This window comes from Astatotilapia calliptera, chromosome 23, assembly GCF_900246225.1.
Source record: "Astatotilapia calliptera chromosome 23, fAstCal1.2, whole genome shotgun sequence".
NCBI lineage: Eukaryota > Metazoa > Chordata > Actinopteri > Cichliformes > Cichlidae > Astatotilapia > Astatotilapia calliptera.
Window position 1 is genome coordinate 41,759,190 of NC_039323.1, and position 18,736 is coordinate 41,777,925.

At 44.7% G+C, this 18,736-nt stretch overlaps 1 protein-coding gene across 8 annotated transcripts in view; it reads right to left on the minus strand.

Annotated features, from left to right (window-relative positions):
- The window catches only part of LOC113015958 (diacylglycerol kinase zeta-like), an 89,002-nt gene that overhangs the window by 48,261 nt on the left and 22,005 nt on the right, over positions 1–18,736 (minus strand). For 3 of the 8 annotated variants that reach the window (XM_026158349.1, XM_026158347.1, XM_026158346.1), the window contains exons 3-10: positions 5,394–5,496; positions 4,879–4,974; positions 2,088–2,165; positions 1,550–1,612; positions 731–787; positions 522–590; positions 322–393; positions 126–242 (exon numbers count right to left, since the gene is read on the minus strand). In XM_026158349.1, coding sequence (XP_026014134.1) covers positions 126–242; positions 322–393; positions 522–590; positions 731–787; positions 1,550–1,612; positions 2,088–2,165; positions 4,879–4,974; positions 5,394–5,496 — 655 coding nt within the window. Of the gene's footprint in view, positions 1–125; positions 243–321; positions 394–521; positions 591–730; positions 788–1,549; positions 1,613–2,087; positions 2,166–4,878; positions 4,975–5,393; positions 5,497–10,581; positions 11,725–18,736 lie in introns of all 8 variants that reach the window. The other 5 variants (XM_026158341.1, XM_026158342.1, XM_026158344.1 and 2 more) reach the window with 3 other exon arrangements.

An 18,736-nucleotide genomic window follows, 5' to 3' on the forward strand; every position in this document is an offset into this window, starting at 1 on the left:
CACACCACTTAAAGGACCTGCAGTAACATGAAACCACTGATCTGACTGATGGCTGCCTGAATGACAGCAGACAACAAAATGACCTCATAATTGAAGCAGGATGGAAGCACTAAGAACAGCGTTACCTGATGGCGTTTGACCCGAATTATCCATGTTGGTGGAACTATGAGGGCAGCATGAGCACCCATTGGACAAGCTTCCTCAATTTGCTGCAGCATGAAGCAAGAAACCTTGTTGTGGTACTAATGGAAGAGATGCATGGTTATAATATGTGCATTTATTGAGCTCTGGAGACATGAACGGCATCAGTTTGGTACCCACAGCCTGTTTGCACCACGAGCAGCTGATGGCAACAATCTCTTTACTGTGGAACGCAAACTTCTGCTGGAAGCCCTGAAAGCACAGAAGGAGAAACTGCTATAACAATTAAACTTGTTTCCACTCCTGTTCAGTTAAAGATGCAAAGCAGATGTTTAGGACAACAGCGCTACTGCTCGTCAGTAAGACAATCATTTCCACACCTTCCCACACTGTCTGCATTTGCCTTCTTGTCGTCTCCGATGCACCCAGTGATGGCGAACCACAATGGGCTGAGCACACACAAAAAACACAGCAGAAATTTACAACACTCAGAATTCAACGAACATGAGTGATTATAGCTGTGACTGTACGATGATCCAGCTGCAGCAGCAGGTTTGAACCCCAGAGAAAGAAAGAAACCAGAACTCACCTCTCGAATATTTCTGGATCCTGATTCTCTGAATGATGGTTTACACCTGAAATTAATCTGGAGCAGAGAAGAAGAAGAGGGTTACCGGGGTCTAACGGCACAGCTGAACACTGGGCCTCTGACTGGCACACTTCCTGGGTAAGCAGCACTGACACGCCTGTGGGACCAGGCCAATTAGGTGTCATGTGTCTTACAGATAAGGGTCATGACTTCCTCAACAGGACTCGCTGACAGAAAGGAACAAGCAGACGGGACCCCCCAAGCAAGAATTACGTCACACAGGTGTGACGACACACATCTTTAGTTAGCACTGTGTAGCGCTACCTCCATCCTGGCATTGTGTCTGCAACCAATCGTGGCCCTTTTTGATAGTTTCCTACACCAGAACACTTTCAGAAAGCAGCTTCAGATCAATGACCTCCTTGTGTTTTCAGATCAAAGCACCCAAACCGTCAAGATTATCAGATTGTCACACCACAAGAAAAACGAGAGGACCAAATTTGAAGGATTTCAGAAAAAAGGACCCTGACAGAAGAAGAATTTTCAGAGGACGTGTCTGCCCTGGATTAGCTTCCACGTTGATTCACTCAGTGTCTAAATACCTACACCTGTTCCCAGTGGAAATGACATCTCCATCAACAATAATTATTTTTGAGTGGCATATGCCACCCCTCATCCCATGCTGCTGTGCAGTGATTCATTATAATAGACTGATGTAAGGTTCAGAGCACCCACGATCAACCTGTGCATCAGGCCGAGGATCAGAGAGGAGGACAGAGGACAGAGAAAGAAGACAAGGACGAGTTCTGTGTGTCTCACTCTAAAGCTGGGGTCACTGACGGGTAGCGTGGCATCCATAAGAATAGCTTTAGAGCCGGGAAACTGCAGATCAGACAGGACGCTCAGTCAAACACAACCTGTTGTCCTCTGCTTACAAATGATGAATTCGACTGCACTGACATACAGAATCATCACCAGCTGCAATCAACACTGGATCCATGTTAGACTTCCAGGTGTGTCCAACTCCAGTCCTGGAGAGCTGCGCTCCTGCAGCTTTTAGATGCATCCTTGTTCCGACACACCTGAATCTAATGAATGGTTTGTTATCAGGCCAAACGTGATGGCTGCTGAAGAGGGAATCCAACCATCGGATTCAGCTGTGTTGGAGTAGGGATGCATCTAAAAACTGCAGGACTGGAGCTGCACACCCCTGCTCTAGGGAGCGTTCAGTTTGCTTCACACTTCTCTGCGATAATAAAGGCACAGAGTCTCTGGGACAGAGACTCACCTTACTGGTAGTCATAAGGACTAATATACACCTCTGTGTCTTCATGTATCCTCACAGGCAGCGTTATACCTTCTCCAGTTGTTCTATGCAGACGGTGTGAGCGACGATCTTACAGGCAGCACACTTCCTTCGACTGACAGACTTTTGCTACAAAGAAAAAAGGGAAAAGGTGATCAGCTCTGAATAGAAACATTGATTAACAATTAAATCACATGAACAGGAGAAAAAAAACAGGGTTCTTGTGTTGTAGTCGTTCATTTGCTTTATGAGCCTCAAAGAACAGCCGTAATTCCATCTATGACCACTGGGAGACAGTCCTGCACCACGTGAGTGAAACCACCACAGATACACAACATAGCAATGATATGACTTGACAGTATCTAAAAATATGACGGCTTTGTGCGTGTGATACAGCCAGCATGTGTCTGACAGTGATATGAGCTGACACGGTGCTGCAGGAGAGCAGCCTCAGTGTGCATGTTATTATTATAGAAACACAGCGTTTACTATCCCAGATGAATCAAAGCACTCAGGGGTTCAGGCCTCATACAGCCGGCAAATGGAAATAATAACTTTTCAGTCCAGTGGCTCAGGAGGTGGGCAGGTCTCACTCATATGCACACATTACAAGAACTATATTATCTATTGATTTACTTGTCGCTATGTCACTGAATGATAAGACAGAATACAGGAGAACCTGGGACGAGTTCATGGTTCAAACACAGAACGGCTATTTTCAACAGAACCCTGTTATTTCCTTGTGATCGGACACTGAAGGCAGCCTGTAACCAGCACAGCCTGTGGCACTGACTCGGCTGCATCTTTTTACAAACCTTTGGACTTTTCACATATTTACAGATGTTTACAAAAGCAGCACTGCACTGATTTTTTTAAAACACAGTAGTGAAAATGCTCTCCCATCACCAACTGAAAAGGTCAAAGGTCATTTGCATCTGATTAGTCAACATTTTTATGAGTGAGGTCGACGGGAATTAGGATACAGACAGAAACAAGTATACGTCATGCAGGTTTCTCCAGCCACCAAACATGAATGAGTGCATGAGTTTACAGATGTACTGTAAATGTGGTGGAACAGCCTGTGGGAGATATTGGTTTGCTATCCCTGAACGCTAACCGCTCACATTAAAAAGAGAGACTGATGCAGAATGTAAAGTTTTTAATAAGAGCTGCACTTAAGTGTTTATGTGGTAGTGTCAGAGGTGGAGCTGTGTGCTTAGTTTGTGGAGAGCACGCTGCTGTGTTTAAACTACCATTACAAGACTGAACATGCAGAGAAACACAAGAACTCCACTGATCCAGAGCAGAACGAGCCAAGCAGACAATGTGGACGGTTTCTCCTGGAGACAAAAGCTGGCATGCTTGGATAGGCTAGGTGTGCTAGGTTGTTCTAGTCTGAAGGAGGATCTTGTTGTCACTAATGCAAATGTCCTTCACATCTCCATCTCAGAACTTGGATGCACGTGTTCGAGCCCAAACACCCTAGATATCGCTCGCCAATCAAGAAAAACAACTGAAAAACTTCAGATGAAGTCATTAAACTGCAGGCAACATAACAATCTCACTCTATAGAAAGTTAAACCCTGAAATAAATGGGAATTCTGTCAAAGGCTTTTTGGGAATGTTGACTAAACCGTGATAAAATGTTGGAGCTCTTACTGTGCAAGTCTCACATGTGAAGATTGTAACGTCTCTTCTTACCAGCAGCACTTTATAAAGACACCGAGTGCAGCTCATTGCTCATTCAGGGTGTCCCATTAGGACTAGGGATGGGTACCGATATCCGGTGCCATTATGGCATGAACGGTAGTAACCTGAGCTGTGATACACTTTGGATTCCAGCCAATCATTTTACCTTTCCAAGGATAGTAGGCGGGCCCAGGTTCTTTTAGAGCAGAGCTACAGATTAAAAATGTCCAAGGCGAAGCGGTCAAAGTCTGGCTGTACTTCACAACAAAAGGTGCAAACTCAGCAGCAACAAGTGCTTTAAGCTGATACTGTGCAAAAGAGGTAAGACCTCGAATCTGATGAAGCACCTGGCGACGCATAGCGTTGTTTTAAAAGCCGAGAAATGCGCCGTATTTGATAGCTTGCTGCGAGACCTCACACCGAGCGCATCTACTGCGGGTGTGGTAAATCTCCATTAGTGAGTTAGCGCGGATCGCCCGGTGCGTGGGGCTGGACGGTGGTTATCATTTTGCAGAAAAAAAGAGACTGCTAAAAATAAAAACATGAGAGGTTTGTGTTCTCCATTCTTTAAGCACCGGTTCGAGCACCGTTTAAGCACCGGCACCGTTTCAAAAGTACCGATTTGGCACCGGTATCGGATAAAACCTAAACGATACCCATCCCTAATTGGGACTGGGAGTGTGATGCACACCTGCTAACTGGTGGTGCTAGCTGGTGGTGCTCATAGCTGTTTCACTGCGTCCACAGAAGCTGGAGGGGTTGACCAGTCTAAATTCTGCTTCTTGTTGCTTCCAGTAACTTGTCATTTGTTTAAAGCTGTTGCCAAGAAAACTTAACAGTATGTTTGCTGAGCAGCCAGTACACACTGTGCAAGGAGATGCTTTCACACTGATCTCCTCCAGATTGTTATGCGTGTTCTCCGTAAGTCGGTTGCTTAGTTGTTGATGTTAATGCAAGGACTTGTAGAAAGCAGCAGACATTGAGCAGGTGCACGTGGAAGCATGCGACTGTATAAACATTCAGTGTAACACAGTAAAGAAAACCTGGAGCCATGTATAAATCACACTCTACCCCAAACAGAACAAAGCGCAGTGTGAGTGCAGGCGGCTGCACAGAACTCGGCCGGGCTGGAAACACACAGGCAGATACTAACCAGTAATCTGGCAATACAGTGCTGTTCTCCCACATAGCAGTAGTCTCCAGACACGTTTGTTTCAAACCAGATATGATCTCCATACACAGCTACCTCCTACAGAGACAAACATGGAGAGAGACAAAGAAGAGCTAAGAAAAGGACAGAAGCTGAAAGAAGAGCTGCGGTTCCTACGGACCGTCAATGAAAGATCTGAAGTATCAGCTCACTGATGAAATGTGCACAGTGTTTGACAGAAGACATTTCAAATCACTGTGAAAAATCCTGTGAGTGAACCACGATCAGCTAGCAAGAAAAAAAACCCATACCCAAATGTTAATATTTCATACAGTATGATTCAGTCTAATGTGCTTCTCATTGGCAGACACAAGATGGACTGAAGACCCACTGAAATGCATGATTGATTCCTAAGCCTATGAAAGCCGTAGCTTTCCCTCTCCTGATAATCCAGCAGTTCTGCTGAGCAGTCTGACATGGCATAAAGAGCCGACCCTGTACGTCTCCGTCACACTCACAGTCCAGTCCACAGTGCTGGAGATGTTTGCTTCTGGGTCGGTCACAGAGGATGTGCTGGGCTGACAGGGGAGATGGTGCAGACCGGACTTGGCTATGGCTTTTCTGGAAACACAAAGACCAGGAAAACTGTCAGCGTCCGAGAAAACAGAGAAAACGCAAAGTCGTCAAGGTAACAAAAGGTGACAGGAACATATGTGGAGGTCTATGCACACACGCACACACACATGTGCAAGCAGTCGTGTGAATGCTGAGGCATTTACACTATTGTCAATGGAAAATTGTACTTAGCAGTCAGTATAAGCTTTTAGTGATATAAGTTTGCATGTGGTAGAATACTGCATGTTGACCTTTTGATGACTTAGGCTGTTGTGTGCATTCCAGAGCGCTCTGGCATGCACACCCTGGGGGCGTGGGAGAGGTCGGAGCTTCTCTTATTGTTTTGTGGCAGGATAAACGTAACGATGTCTGTTTTAGTCTAAGTGCCTTTTGTTTAGATGAACTGCTGGACGTCCAGACCAGCAGGTTTAGGGGAGTCTTTATGGGGTCACATTGACCCCCCCCCCCCCACACACACACACACACACACACACACACACACACACACACACACACACACACTCCAATGTAAGGAACAAACACCTGCTGATGTATAAAGACCAGGGCAGAGTCCCGGAGCCCTCACTCCTGTGCGAGCGCTCTGTGGCTGCTCTTGCTGCAAGTAAAACTGTGTTTCTCCTCTCTGACTCTCAGCTGAAGAAGTGTCTTAGAATACATCTCTGGACATCTCTTGAGTTCCTAATCTTCAAGTCACTCCTGTTTTCTGCTGTTAAACCACTTCCACAGTTTCTGTGCTACTTTCATGGTTCAATTTTAAAATATTCTGCTATTTCTGCTTATGAAGGCTATATCCGTTGGTATTTATTACTTTTACACATTTTAAATTATTAAGCTTTTTATGAGTTTTTTCTCCTATTGAAATGAATGGCAAACATCCCAAATTGCACTCAAACTTGCTTCTTTTCAAGCTCAACTCCTTCCTCACACTTTCACGTACAAACACCACTCCAACGTTAAAATGCACTCAAATTATTGGGCTACTACCAAATAATTCAGCTGTTTCGTGTCTCTTACCGTTTTCGTAAAATCCCTGTTGAAGTTTTCAGTGACACCGTGAAGATTTTTCAGAAAATACATGCGTCGCTATGGTTGCTATGCAGCTCAGCTACAGCGCACCACTCTAGTTTTCTGAATCTGTTCTTCACGTCTGACCAAATTCTTCTTCCTCGCTCAATTTTCACCCTACCCTACACAAATCATACATCGAAACGTAGGTATTTTTGTTAGGATTCAGAAAATGTGACTTATTATTGTGGGAATTACAGATTTCTGCCAAATGGCCTCAAAGCAACACAGTCTTCAGACTCCGCATTCACAGTCTCAAAGTCTCTGACGGGACGCGTTTTCAAATGGTCATAAATGATGTCATGTACAGACGGAGCCCAACATATCTCCAGACAGCCCTGCTCACGATTCAGTCATGTTTTTGATACCTTTTACCATTAACTGTGTTTGTTTCAGGGTACCAATCTGTTTGTGGAAAACACCAGACACACTAACACAAAGAAGGTCGATGAAGGTTGCACAGCAGCGTGGGGAGTTTGGGCCTTTCTCATTTTTCCCTTTTCATTTTCAATAAATATGAAGACACTGACTATTCAAAGTCATTCACATTTGGAAAAGAAATGTTTATTATTTATTTGCATAAAGCACGAGCTACGTGTGAGTCAGAAGCTGCTCTGCATATTTCATACTGCTGTGATTCTGGCTGACACGGTGGTGCGTGGGTGTAACACAGCGCACGTACAGCAAGTGTGTGGGCAGTTACGGCTGTGCTGGTGACTGCATGTTATGTATTACTGGTAACAAGAAGTCACGTAAGCGTCCCAGTTTGGGCAGATGTACAGCATCAGAGCATAACTGGAGTCTAACCAACAACTACACGTAGCAGAAGCTTCAGCTGCCCAGCCAGGCTGCTGACTGCCTGTTAATCACGATGAACACTGAGATAACAGGCGGCTTAGTAGAAAACAGTCGTTGCTCATAATCGTCAGAAAAATGTAAAAAGCAGCCACAGAGCAAAATAACTAGCAGGGATTTCAAAACTTGTTTTAATGGACTGAAGCAAAATCCTGCCCCCCCCTAACAGGCATAATGGTGCACTGCCTGTTAGCTTAACCCTTCCTTACTTCATATCACACTCACATCTGTGTTTTGCCACAAAATTGTGTAGCATTTGTCATTTTTCTGACAGACTGAGTATTAAAATACGATGCACCGTTTTAGACATTTATCACAGGCTAATAAAAAGAGGTTGTATTAAAGCATCATTGATCACCAACACCCATCCAAACAGGGTGCCCTCCACGCCAATACTTAGCATTTCTAAGATCTGATTGGTGCCTGCAGCTCACTGCACACATCCTGAACATGCCACAGACACACAAACATACTGCTGTGACGTCCCAACTGTTTGACCACGTCTGACATGTAGTGACGGATCATCATGAAGGGTCGGTTGGTAGAAATGGACGTTACTTCTGCTAAAACCATCAGACATTTTCCCTAATTTGCATCTTTTTTGACTGCAGGGCTCTGAACACGCTGCTGTGTGTGATACAAACATTCCCACAGCTCTATGTTATGGTGTCATTTCAACATTTCCACAGACTTCTTTAATATTCAATATGCAGCTCAGTTTTATTTAGTGCTTTATGAAGCACGGCAGCCTGAAAGAAAGCTCTTTTTCTTAGATTATATTTGTACGTGAAGCAGAAGGCGCGACGGTTAGTGAAGAAGCTGCAGTTTGTTTCAGGGAACACAAACTTTACTGTGAGGGTTTGAGAGAATTAGCCTGTGTGTGTGATAACTGTGCAGATGTTGTTCCCAGAGCTGCCACAAGAAGGCTGAAGCAGGTATTTGTAACTATAGTGAAGTCAAGTGGTTTCTCATTCTTATCTCAGAAAGGAAACGCCAGCATTGTTCAGGGTCTCGAACCAGCTACTCGCGCTTTGCTAGTCAGCTGCTCTAACCTCCAGTCTTCATCTCACCAAGGAGCTCAAAGTTTGATTTGAGTTGCCAGTGAAAAACACAGCAGCATAGATCAGCCCTCAGATCCTGCAACGGTAACGCCAGTGTCATGTGATCACTGACATTCAAATATTCATTAGTGTAGAGCTAAAGGTCATAGCTCTCTCTGTTACATTATGAGCCGTCTTTAAGCTGATGGGTCTGCTCAGCTATCTTCAAAGAAACACTGTGTCTCGCATTAAGCAGAAAAATGATCTACAGTGGCTTTGAAAAGTATTTTGCCCCCTTGAACTTTCCCACATTTTGTCACATTACAGCCACAAACATGAATCAATGTTATTTGAATTCCAGGTGAAAGACCAACACAAAGTGGTGTACACGTGAGAAGTGGAACGAACATCAGACATGATTCCAAACATTTTTACAAATCAATAACTGCAAAGTGGGGTGTGCGTAATTATTCAGCCCTCTTTAGTCTGAGTGCAGTCAGTTGCTCATAGACGTTGCCTGATGAGTGCTAATGACTAAACAGAGAGCACCTGTGTGTAATCTAATGTCAGTACAAATACAGCTGCTCTGTGATGGCCTCAGATGTTGTCTAAGAGAATATTGGGAGCAACAACACCATGAAGTCCAAAGAACACACCAGACAGGTCAGGGATAAAGTTATTGAGAAATTTAAAGCAGGCTTAGGCTACAAAAAGATTTCCCAAGCCTTGAACATCCCACGGAGCACTGTTCAAGCCATCATTAAGAAATGGAAGGAGTATGGCACAACTGTAAACCTACCAAGACAAGGCCGTCCACCTAAACTCACAGGCCGAACAAGGAGAGCGCTGATCAGAAATGCAGCCAAGAGGCCCATGGTGACTCTGGACGAGCTGCAGAGATCTACAGCTCAGGTGGGGGAATCTGTCCACAGGACAAATATTAGTCGTGCACTGCACAAAGTTGGCCTTTATGGAAGAGTGGCAAGAAGAAAGCCATTGTTAACAAAAAACCAGAAGAAGTCCCGTTTGCAGTTTGCCACAAGCCATGTGGGGGACACAGCAAACATGTGGAAGAAGCTGCTCTGGTCAGATGAGACCAAAATGCAAAACGCTATGTGTGGAAAACTAACACTGCACATCACTCTGAACACACCATCCCCACTGTCAGATATGGTGGTGGCAGCATCGTGCTCTGGGGGGGCTTCTCTTCAGCAGGGACAGGGAAGCTGGTCAGAGTTGATGGGAAGATGGATGGAGCCAAATACAGGCAACCTTGGAAGAAAACCTCTTGGAGTCTGCAAAAGACTTGAGACTGGGGCGGAGCTTCACCTTCCAGCAGGACAACGACCCTGAACATAAAGCCAGGGCAACAATAGGATGGTTTAAAACAAAACATATCCATGTGTTAGAATGGCCCAGTCAAAGTCCAGATCTAAATCCAATCCAGAATCTGTGGCAAGATCTGAAAACTGCTGTTCACAAACGCTGCCCATCTAATCTGACTGAGCTGGAGCTGTTCTGCAAAGAAGAATGGGCAAAGATTTCAGTCTGTAGATGTGCAAAGCTGGTAGAGACAGACCCTGAAAGACTGGCAGCTGGAACTGCAGCAAAAGCTGGTTCTACAAAGTATTGACTCAGGGGCTGAATAATTACGCACACCCCACTTTGCAGTTATTTATTTGTAACAAATGTTTGGAGTCATGTCTGATGTTCGTTCCACTTCTCACGTGTGCACCACTTTGTGTTGGTCTTTCACCTGGAAGTCCAATAAAACTGATTCATGTTTGTGGCTGTAATGTGACAGAATGTGGGAAAGTTCAGGGGGCCAAATACTTTTGCAAACCACTGTATGCTGCCAGTAAATTAGTCTGACTATAGAATCAAACTGAACCAGCACAATAATACACTGCTGCTTAGTTATTATTTAGTTACATGTCACTGTATATTTTTAACATCTGAGGAAAAAAAATGTATGTCTGCAAAACATAAAACACCAGTTCTGTCAGGTCTATGTTAGGTGTGTGTGTGTGTGTGTGTGTGTGTGTGTGTGTGTGTGTGTGTGTGTGTGTGTGTGTGTGTGTGTGTGTGTGACAGAGAGAGAGAGACATACGAGAGGAAGTTGTCCCATGTATCCTGGTAAGGATTGTAATAAATGCTTTGCTGGGGTCCATCTAGTGGAGAGGAACAGCCTTTATGGAGCATGGAGCCACATGAGGTAGCATCTGCTGCAGCCGCCCCAACATCAAAGCTCAGGCCTGCTGGAGCCGGCTGGCCAAGGCTGGGACTGGTCACGGAAGTCGACATTGCGTTCGTCAACTTCGCTGTACTGAGACTCGACTCTAATGGATTATATCGGCCGAAGATGCCAAACCCTGCTTCGTTGTCCTGAAACACGGAGTCTGCCGGAAGCAAGTGTGAGGAATTTCGTCTCAGACAGCGAGGAGGCCAGAGCAAGGGCCGGGCTTTGATGTTCTCCGTAACCACAGCCTGCGTTAGGTGCCTGTGAGCTGCCAGGGTGAAGCTTTCTTCATCAGCTTCATCATCGCTTTCTTCTTCTTCACCCGACTCAGAACAGGAGCACGGGGAGACATCCATGCCCTCTTCATCCTCTTCTTCCTTTTGCAGTCCTGTGCCCATATGCACTACACTTGCCAGTAACATAGAGGATCCCAGTAAATGAGGTTCGATAGATTTCACTTTCGAACGACGTGCACAGGAGACTGAGCAGCAGGGACGATGTCTTCCTCTTCCTCTTCCTTCACTTGCATTTGTTAGCCCAAGCTCGATGATAGACTGTCGCTTCTGTCCACTAGCCACTAGTAGGCCAACACTCGGGCGCCTGCGCTGGTCAGTGCAAACCAGAGGCAAACCGACAGAGGAGCGTCTGGACTGTACTAATGCTACAGAGGGCAGACCGACGCTGGAGCGCCTCCTGGCTTTACTGGCCTGAACAGAGGGACATTTGTGACGCACTGCAGCAAAATGCTTTTGTCTTTTTTGGCGTCGACCAAAGTGTCGCTGGAAAAACAAATCCATCTCGTCTTGGAGAGCGATATAGTACACTGCTACTCAAAATGCATCTGATGAGATACGGTTGGGTAAAGAACACACAGTGCCCTTTCCTTGTCTTCATTGACTGCGGGTTAGCAGTCAGATATCAGATATCCATGCGACCGAAGATTGGTTTCCTCCACTCGAAGCTGGTACAGCTACTGCTGGACATCTCTGACTCTCCAGCCCTCCTTTGGAAATGCTGCAGAGGCAAACAGGCCGTTACAGAAATCTGTCATTTCTCATTAACAGAGAAAAATGTTCCCACCAAGGAGTTTACTGAGGTTAACGACTAAAAGAATCTCCAAACAAATCAGACTCAATCAGCTGTTCTCAGGTTGGATGATCTAACTTGCTGTTTCATGATGCAGTGCTGCTTTCTTCAAAGTCAATCAAATTATGACCAAAACTTTATTGATACCAAAACATCTGACACCCCACACACACACACACGGGTATGTATTCATGTCCTTGTGGGAACATCTCATTGACATAATGCTTTCCCTGGCCGCTCACCCTAACCTTAAAAAATGAATGTCTAACCATAACCCTGATACTAAAACCACATTTTGAGTCTCAAACTTGTGAGGACGGGGATTTTGGTCCCCACAAAGACATCTAAACAGGTACACACACACACACACACACACACAGACCTACTGTATCATAAATATAAACTAAAGCTCATACAGGGTCACATCATTATTGTAGGATCGTTACAATATAAAGTGAAACGTTTAACTGATAAGTTGCTTTACTAGCAGCTACACTGTTCACTGCAGCTGTGAAGCTGCTTCCAATGAAAAGGCTCATGTGTGAGCACAGGGACCGTAGTGTGTCGCAGCACAGCAGGGTGGACTGTAGTGTCACGTATCTTAATAAAACACACAGCTTCACTTTCCAGTCAGAAGAATCACTCAAATTAGAGTTAGAGTTACTAAATAAAGGTAACATTCGATCAGTCAATCTAATCTTTGTGGTTCTTCAGAAGAAGTCAAATGTAAATATAAAAGTGCTAAAATAAATTTCAGTTCCTGATTCTGAGAAGTATCAATTTATGCCCTCAGAGATGACAAAGCATGAAACCAAAGCTCAGCTCTGAAATCTGACCATAGCCACATACTTAGCAACTGAAAAATGTTGCATCAATTTGACCTCCAACCACTGACTGAAGTGTGCGAGTGGTTAAAATTAGATTGCTGTGGATGTGTGGCACATAGGCCAGCTATTCAGTATTTATATAAACTTCATCTTCTGTGGTCTTTGAAATATGAATTTGGGCCCTGCGGCTGCCGACGCTGTCTAAACAATACGATCCTCGAGAGTCAGCAAGACCAGAAAAGTCCTCAGTAGACGAAGCTGTGACCAAACGCAGCGTTTTCTTTGCTTTTTAACTAGAAAAATCAATTCTACGTGGAGCTTCCCGCGGCGTGAACAGGCAGATTGTTTAAAAGGCTCTTCATCCTTAAATAAGTGAAGTGAGGAAGCATGCTTCGTAGCGTTGGCTTGGTGGGTAGCAAACAGGAAATGAGTGTAGATATTTAATCAGGAGATTATGAGACTCAGCATATAGACAGTTTGTACGAGTCACACGTCTGAACAACACGGTTAAGCGGTGAACGACCAGCTCATTTTACCATCCGTGGCTTTGTTCTGTGTTCGCCCATCAGCAACCCAACAGTTTGTTAATGCTCACACTATTATACTCAGCAATAAGCTCCAGCTTCAGCCGCTCGCTCGGCTGCTGGCAAACCAGTTAACCTGAGATGAACACCAACACGTCACATTTTTAAATATTCTCTAAGATCACTGCTGATGTCTTTCCTCCTCCTCCTCAACACCTGAATGCTCCAGACCAGCAAACTACGGATCTATGAAGCCTTAAAGCTGTGCTTTAATTCACCATGACTGTACAAAGATATTTGTTTGTGTTTCTCGCCTTAATAAATAACAGAAAACATTTTCTATAAATGAAAGTCAGCCAAGATGACTGGATGGAACTTAAGACGGTTTTGAACCGTTTCTGTTCTAGTTCCGTTTTTCTAACACTGAATTTACAAGAAACAGAGCGAAGCACACACCACCACAAACGAACCTCGAGACGACAGATGAGATGATAACAGTGGGGCAGAACATTTGACATGTGGTGTGACTAACTGAACGTATAAGAGCAAACTGAAGATCACGCAGCGCATCGGATGAGGACAGTAAAGCGAGAAAAAGGCGTTTTAGAACCGTGAAGCTGAAACCTCGGGTATCACAGGAAGTCCCATCACAGACTCATTAGCCCACCGAAACCTCCTCTGTTCGCTTACAGTAATCAGCTTGACATTCAGCAGCAAACGGCTCTGCCACTCACTACGTTCAGAGATCATCACACTGACATACATTTCTTCTATTCTGAATCTTGAATGTGGGCACATTTGATCCTTACGGTTACGTAACCACAATCAGAACCAGAGCGACTTACTGCAGGCTGATGTGACGCGGATGATTAATCTACAACTTCTTAGTTTCCAACACAACAGTTGTTTTTTAACTGGGATAAGCTCAAAAGAGTCACACACAAGTTATATGACAGTAACAGGCTGGATATGTCTACAGTTCCTTCTAATCGAGTTCTAATATTTTCCTCCGCGATGTGTTTTCTGTTACATAACGGCTTCTTTCTCCGGCTCTAATCCCACAATGGGCCAAAGTGAGGCAGCGATGGGATGAAAGTACTCAGTAATAACCCATCAGACATCCCCGCAGTCGAGCTGTCAACAAATACTTTTGTTATATAATCTTTAAAAATGTAAACGTGCATTTTTCAAGCAGCCAAACCAGTTGCTGTCGCTCTACAAAGCCAAGCTTCCCACAGAGCAGTTGCAGTTTCCCAGCACTAACTGGGTGCTTAGCAGAACACCGTGCAACCACACAGCTGGAACAGTTGTGTGTCACAGGTGCGGTCTCACTGCAGTGCATGTTCCTTCAGTTATTAGCACCGTTACCATTTTTCTGCTTTATTTCAAACCTTAAGGCTCTTTTCATACTTAGAAGAAAAATCGAATTGTTGTGTTTCTGGTAAAACTCTCGCGGCGTGCTTGCCAAACTTTAACTGTGCTGAATGAATAATCAGCAGGGCTGTGGAAAAGCAGACTGATGGATGCATCAGGGGCCAACCACAGTCCACCATCTTTAATGTAAAACACACTAAAACAGACAGTTGGACTCTTTGGAAAACGCTCAAAGAACTTTGAAGTTGGGCGCGAGTACGCGCAGCCACACCGCCGCACGTACTCACGCATCAACACGTTGCTGCTCGGAGCTGGGCTCAAGTGATGCCCTGCAACACAACTTTGCATGCTGGGATAATTTACTAGTATGTGCAGCTTTAGTACAAACTTGTGAACACCAGCAGGGTTTTTGACTGCTTACATACAGATGTTCAAAATGTTCAGACCAATGCACACTCCCAGTAACTTTCACTGGTCAAGTGAGGGACTCTGGGATGCAGAGAGATGACACAATATGTGCTCTAAATGTTTTCCAACACTTTACTTCTTCAAGTTAAATGACACAGCTCAGTGACAGTTATCCTGCAGCAGGTCACAGAGTGCTCAGCTGGATGTTAAGTCTTCTCCCTCGAGTGTCATTCAACATACATACAATGCTGACATCGTGGTGCTCCGAGGCATCCACTGTGGACGAGCTCTGCACTCATTTCCATTAACAACAGTCATTTCAAATTCTCTCACTGACACTGTGGGATGAAATTACCAAAGTGTGCCAGAAAAATGTTGTGAAATTAATCACAAGAACAACAAGTCTGCTTTAAAGTGTGCTTGGGGTTGATTTAGACTATTCTCAATAACCGACCAAGTATTCACATGATTATCATCATGGGACGATAACAGTCATTGCAAACAGGAAACAAACGTGGTCTCCGTCCAAGAATTTGATACAGCACGTCATCGTTTGACTGGCTAAGTGCATGCAGCTAAAAATACTTCTTATTGGCTGGTGGAACCCACAATGAGACATTAATAAGGCTCCACCATCCCATCTTGGTAAGCTAGCCTTGACATTTCAAGATGTGCCGCTCTCACTAAGCAGTGCAATAAATGATATGTGCAGCGTTCAGTCTGTGGCATGGTCTGGTGGTATAAATGGCTGAGGTACAAGGGAAGAGGACACTAAGAACAGGTCTGCCTTGAAAGCATCTTTACAATGAGCAGCTACTTTAGGAAACTATTTTTACACTTCACCAAAAATTAAAGATTTTTAGTCCGTAAGTTTGCCAAAGGGTGTGAGGCGTTGCAGAGCTCTGATCTGTTGGCTTAAATATTTACATGAAAAGCAGTGGTCTGCAACGCAAGCACACAAAGAGTGCTCTAGATAAATGTGGTTTTCCTCTATTGGAGTGAAACAACGCCTCAGAGCTATGTGGCAATCACCTCTATACACCAACACTTCATTATTAGAGGGGCTTTGCAGCTATCACACACAGCAATCAGATTATTTTACATCCTGATGGCAGATTTTTGGGGTCTTTTCTGGCTTTATTTGATAGAAACAGTGAAGACTGACGGGGAGGGCCGCAGGTCGGATTCGAACCCGGGCCGGCCGCTCTCAGCCATACTGTATAGCATGTGGTCGCCTGCTGCCCCAGTGAGCTATGATGGTAGATTTACCTCAGCCTGTTTCTTCTACCTCCACTGCAGGCAGCGTCTGAATCAACATCCTGGTGATTAATCCACCAATAGGACTCTGTCATGTGTTACTGTTTAAACTGGTTTCATCTTTGAAGGCGTGCAGTGACGGGAAACAATAACTTGCTTTCTCACCAAAAGTAACAAGAACGTTCTCAAAATGTTGTTTGTTTGTAACATTTGTTACAAACAAACAGAAATGCAGCAATAACTGAGACTAACGTTTGTCAGATCAATGGCTGAATTTTACAATATGTAATATTGACCTTAATAAATTCCTTCCAGACTTTATGTGAAGAAAAAGCATAAAGTGCAATGAGTGCGCTTATGCCTGCGACAAAGTAAAGGTAACTTTAGAACGCCGTCATGCTCTGCACGCCACCTGAGCCATCAGATGAACCACAGGTAGGACTTTCAGTCATTTCTGCCGCTTCAGGCTTGTTTGCTTTGCACCACAATCTGCGTTTTTCCATCACTGAAGAGCTATTTCTGATTTCAAGAGACGGTCAAACGCAAGACTACAAGAACTGTAATTTAACTATAGCTCATGTTCTTAATAAGATGCTTGCAAAAACAATCCGTTTATAAAACTGCATCAATGTACACGTGCAGCAGGAAGGTGAAACAGGTGGAACACATGTGGATCTGCCTCACATCCATATACAACCACAGATACTGAATGCAAGGCAGCTCACAAAGTTCTTCAGCCATCCAGCTGCATCCAGCTGCATCCAGCAAGAACAGTGCCACATCCTGCCGTCACTGCAACGCTCACCGTGTGTTACACAGCCGAACAGCAGCGCAGTCTGGCACTGAGGAAACACTGACTGGAATGTGATGTGGTTGATTAAGTGGTTATATGTAAAGTGCATGTAAAGGGCTCCTTACATTTCATTTTTAGCCCCCAGCCCCCCTCATGTTCTGATGCATAGATCAGACTTTTCCCACAGAAGCACAGACAGGTTCGTCTTTATTGATCCCAAAGTTTTGATCTGCAGTGGTGCAAAACAACACCTACACACCGAGTTACTGGGAAAACGTTTCCTGGAAACAGAGTCAAAATTAATAATAGCAATAATAATAATGGCAACAACAACAAAGTGAGACAGCTAGCAAAGAGGTTTTTTCTTAAATGAATGCAAATAACCTCTGCCTCTCTGCCCCCACCCTCACATGCACCCAAAGCCTGGTGGGGGGGGCGGGACTAAGCCAACCACAGGAAACCTTCACAGCGCACTGGGAGACATTCAGGATCCAGAGCAGCAAAACAGTCAGGCTGAGATGTTTACGTTGGACTGATGATGTTGGCGTCGAGGGACGTCTAATAATACAGGAACAACGGCCCACAGAGCTGATACACGGACTCTCTGACATTGTCCCTCTGTCTGGTAGCTGCGCCCTGCTCTTATTACCACTCTGCACCATTGTCAGGCTAAACAGTGACACGCTTCCATTCTAAACCACAGCGAGGCAAAGTCACTAAAATCACACTAACAAACACACGTAGACGTGCGTAAGTAATGGTGCTAACATACCTCTAATCACAAGCATTTGAACAGCAGGGCAGTCAGAGCACGTGTCACAGTGTCATCTGAAAGCAGACTACAGACACTCCGTCAACCTTTCAGTTCTAGTCTCTCTTCTGGTTCCATCTGACATCACCGATGCTTTCATTGTCATGACGATACAAGAGTCACGATCCAAAGGGAGCAGCTAATTTCCACAGCATGCTGGCCTTTGGCTCAGAAATGCACATTACATGTAGAACAGCACTGTGACACATTTCAGTTTCAGGGTGTGCCCCTGACCTGGGTACCACCCACTCTGTGTGGAGCTGGTGCAGCTGCACACAGCCGACAGGATATTTATGTGTCAAGGAAGGTGGCTTTGATCCACTTGACGAGTGACAAGTTTGTCGTTTTACTTTCAATTGCTGAATAAAATCTTCTTTTGGTTCCGAGTGCACTTCCCCCACAACACTCGGACAGCTACACCCCTTCGTCGCTTGGACTCTGTGGGGCACAGAAAGTCTATGTGCTGCTTGCCTCTGGACAGATGTTCTACAGATGTGATACTGAGATGGAGGCAAAGCACTGAAGCTGAAGAAGCTAAAACACAGAGTGCTGCACAGTCTGCAATAAACTCGTCACTCCACTGTGGACAGTCGTATATAATAGTAATCAGAACTGTCACCTCACAGCAAGACGGTTCTGGGTCTGTCAGCGTTTGTACGTATTAATATTAATCGAATACGGACCAAAATTACTTGAAACAGACATCCAAAAAGAAGAAAGCTTTTCAGAGTTTCTGACTGCTCTAAAGTAAACGACGGAGTTCCTGTCAGAGCTACGCTGCCTGTCGTCCACTGTGTGTAGCCTCCGACTGTCGTACATGCACCGCAGCACTGGATGTTCCTGCACATTCTTCAACTCGGAGAAAATGTCACAGATTTTCCAAAATGAGCGCATGAGCAACACAGGATGAACAAATGAATGTAGCCATTACATGTTTAGGATTACC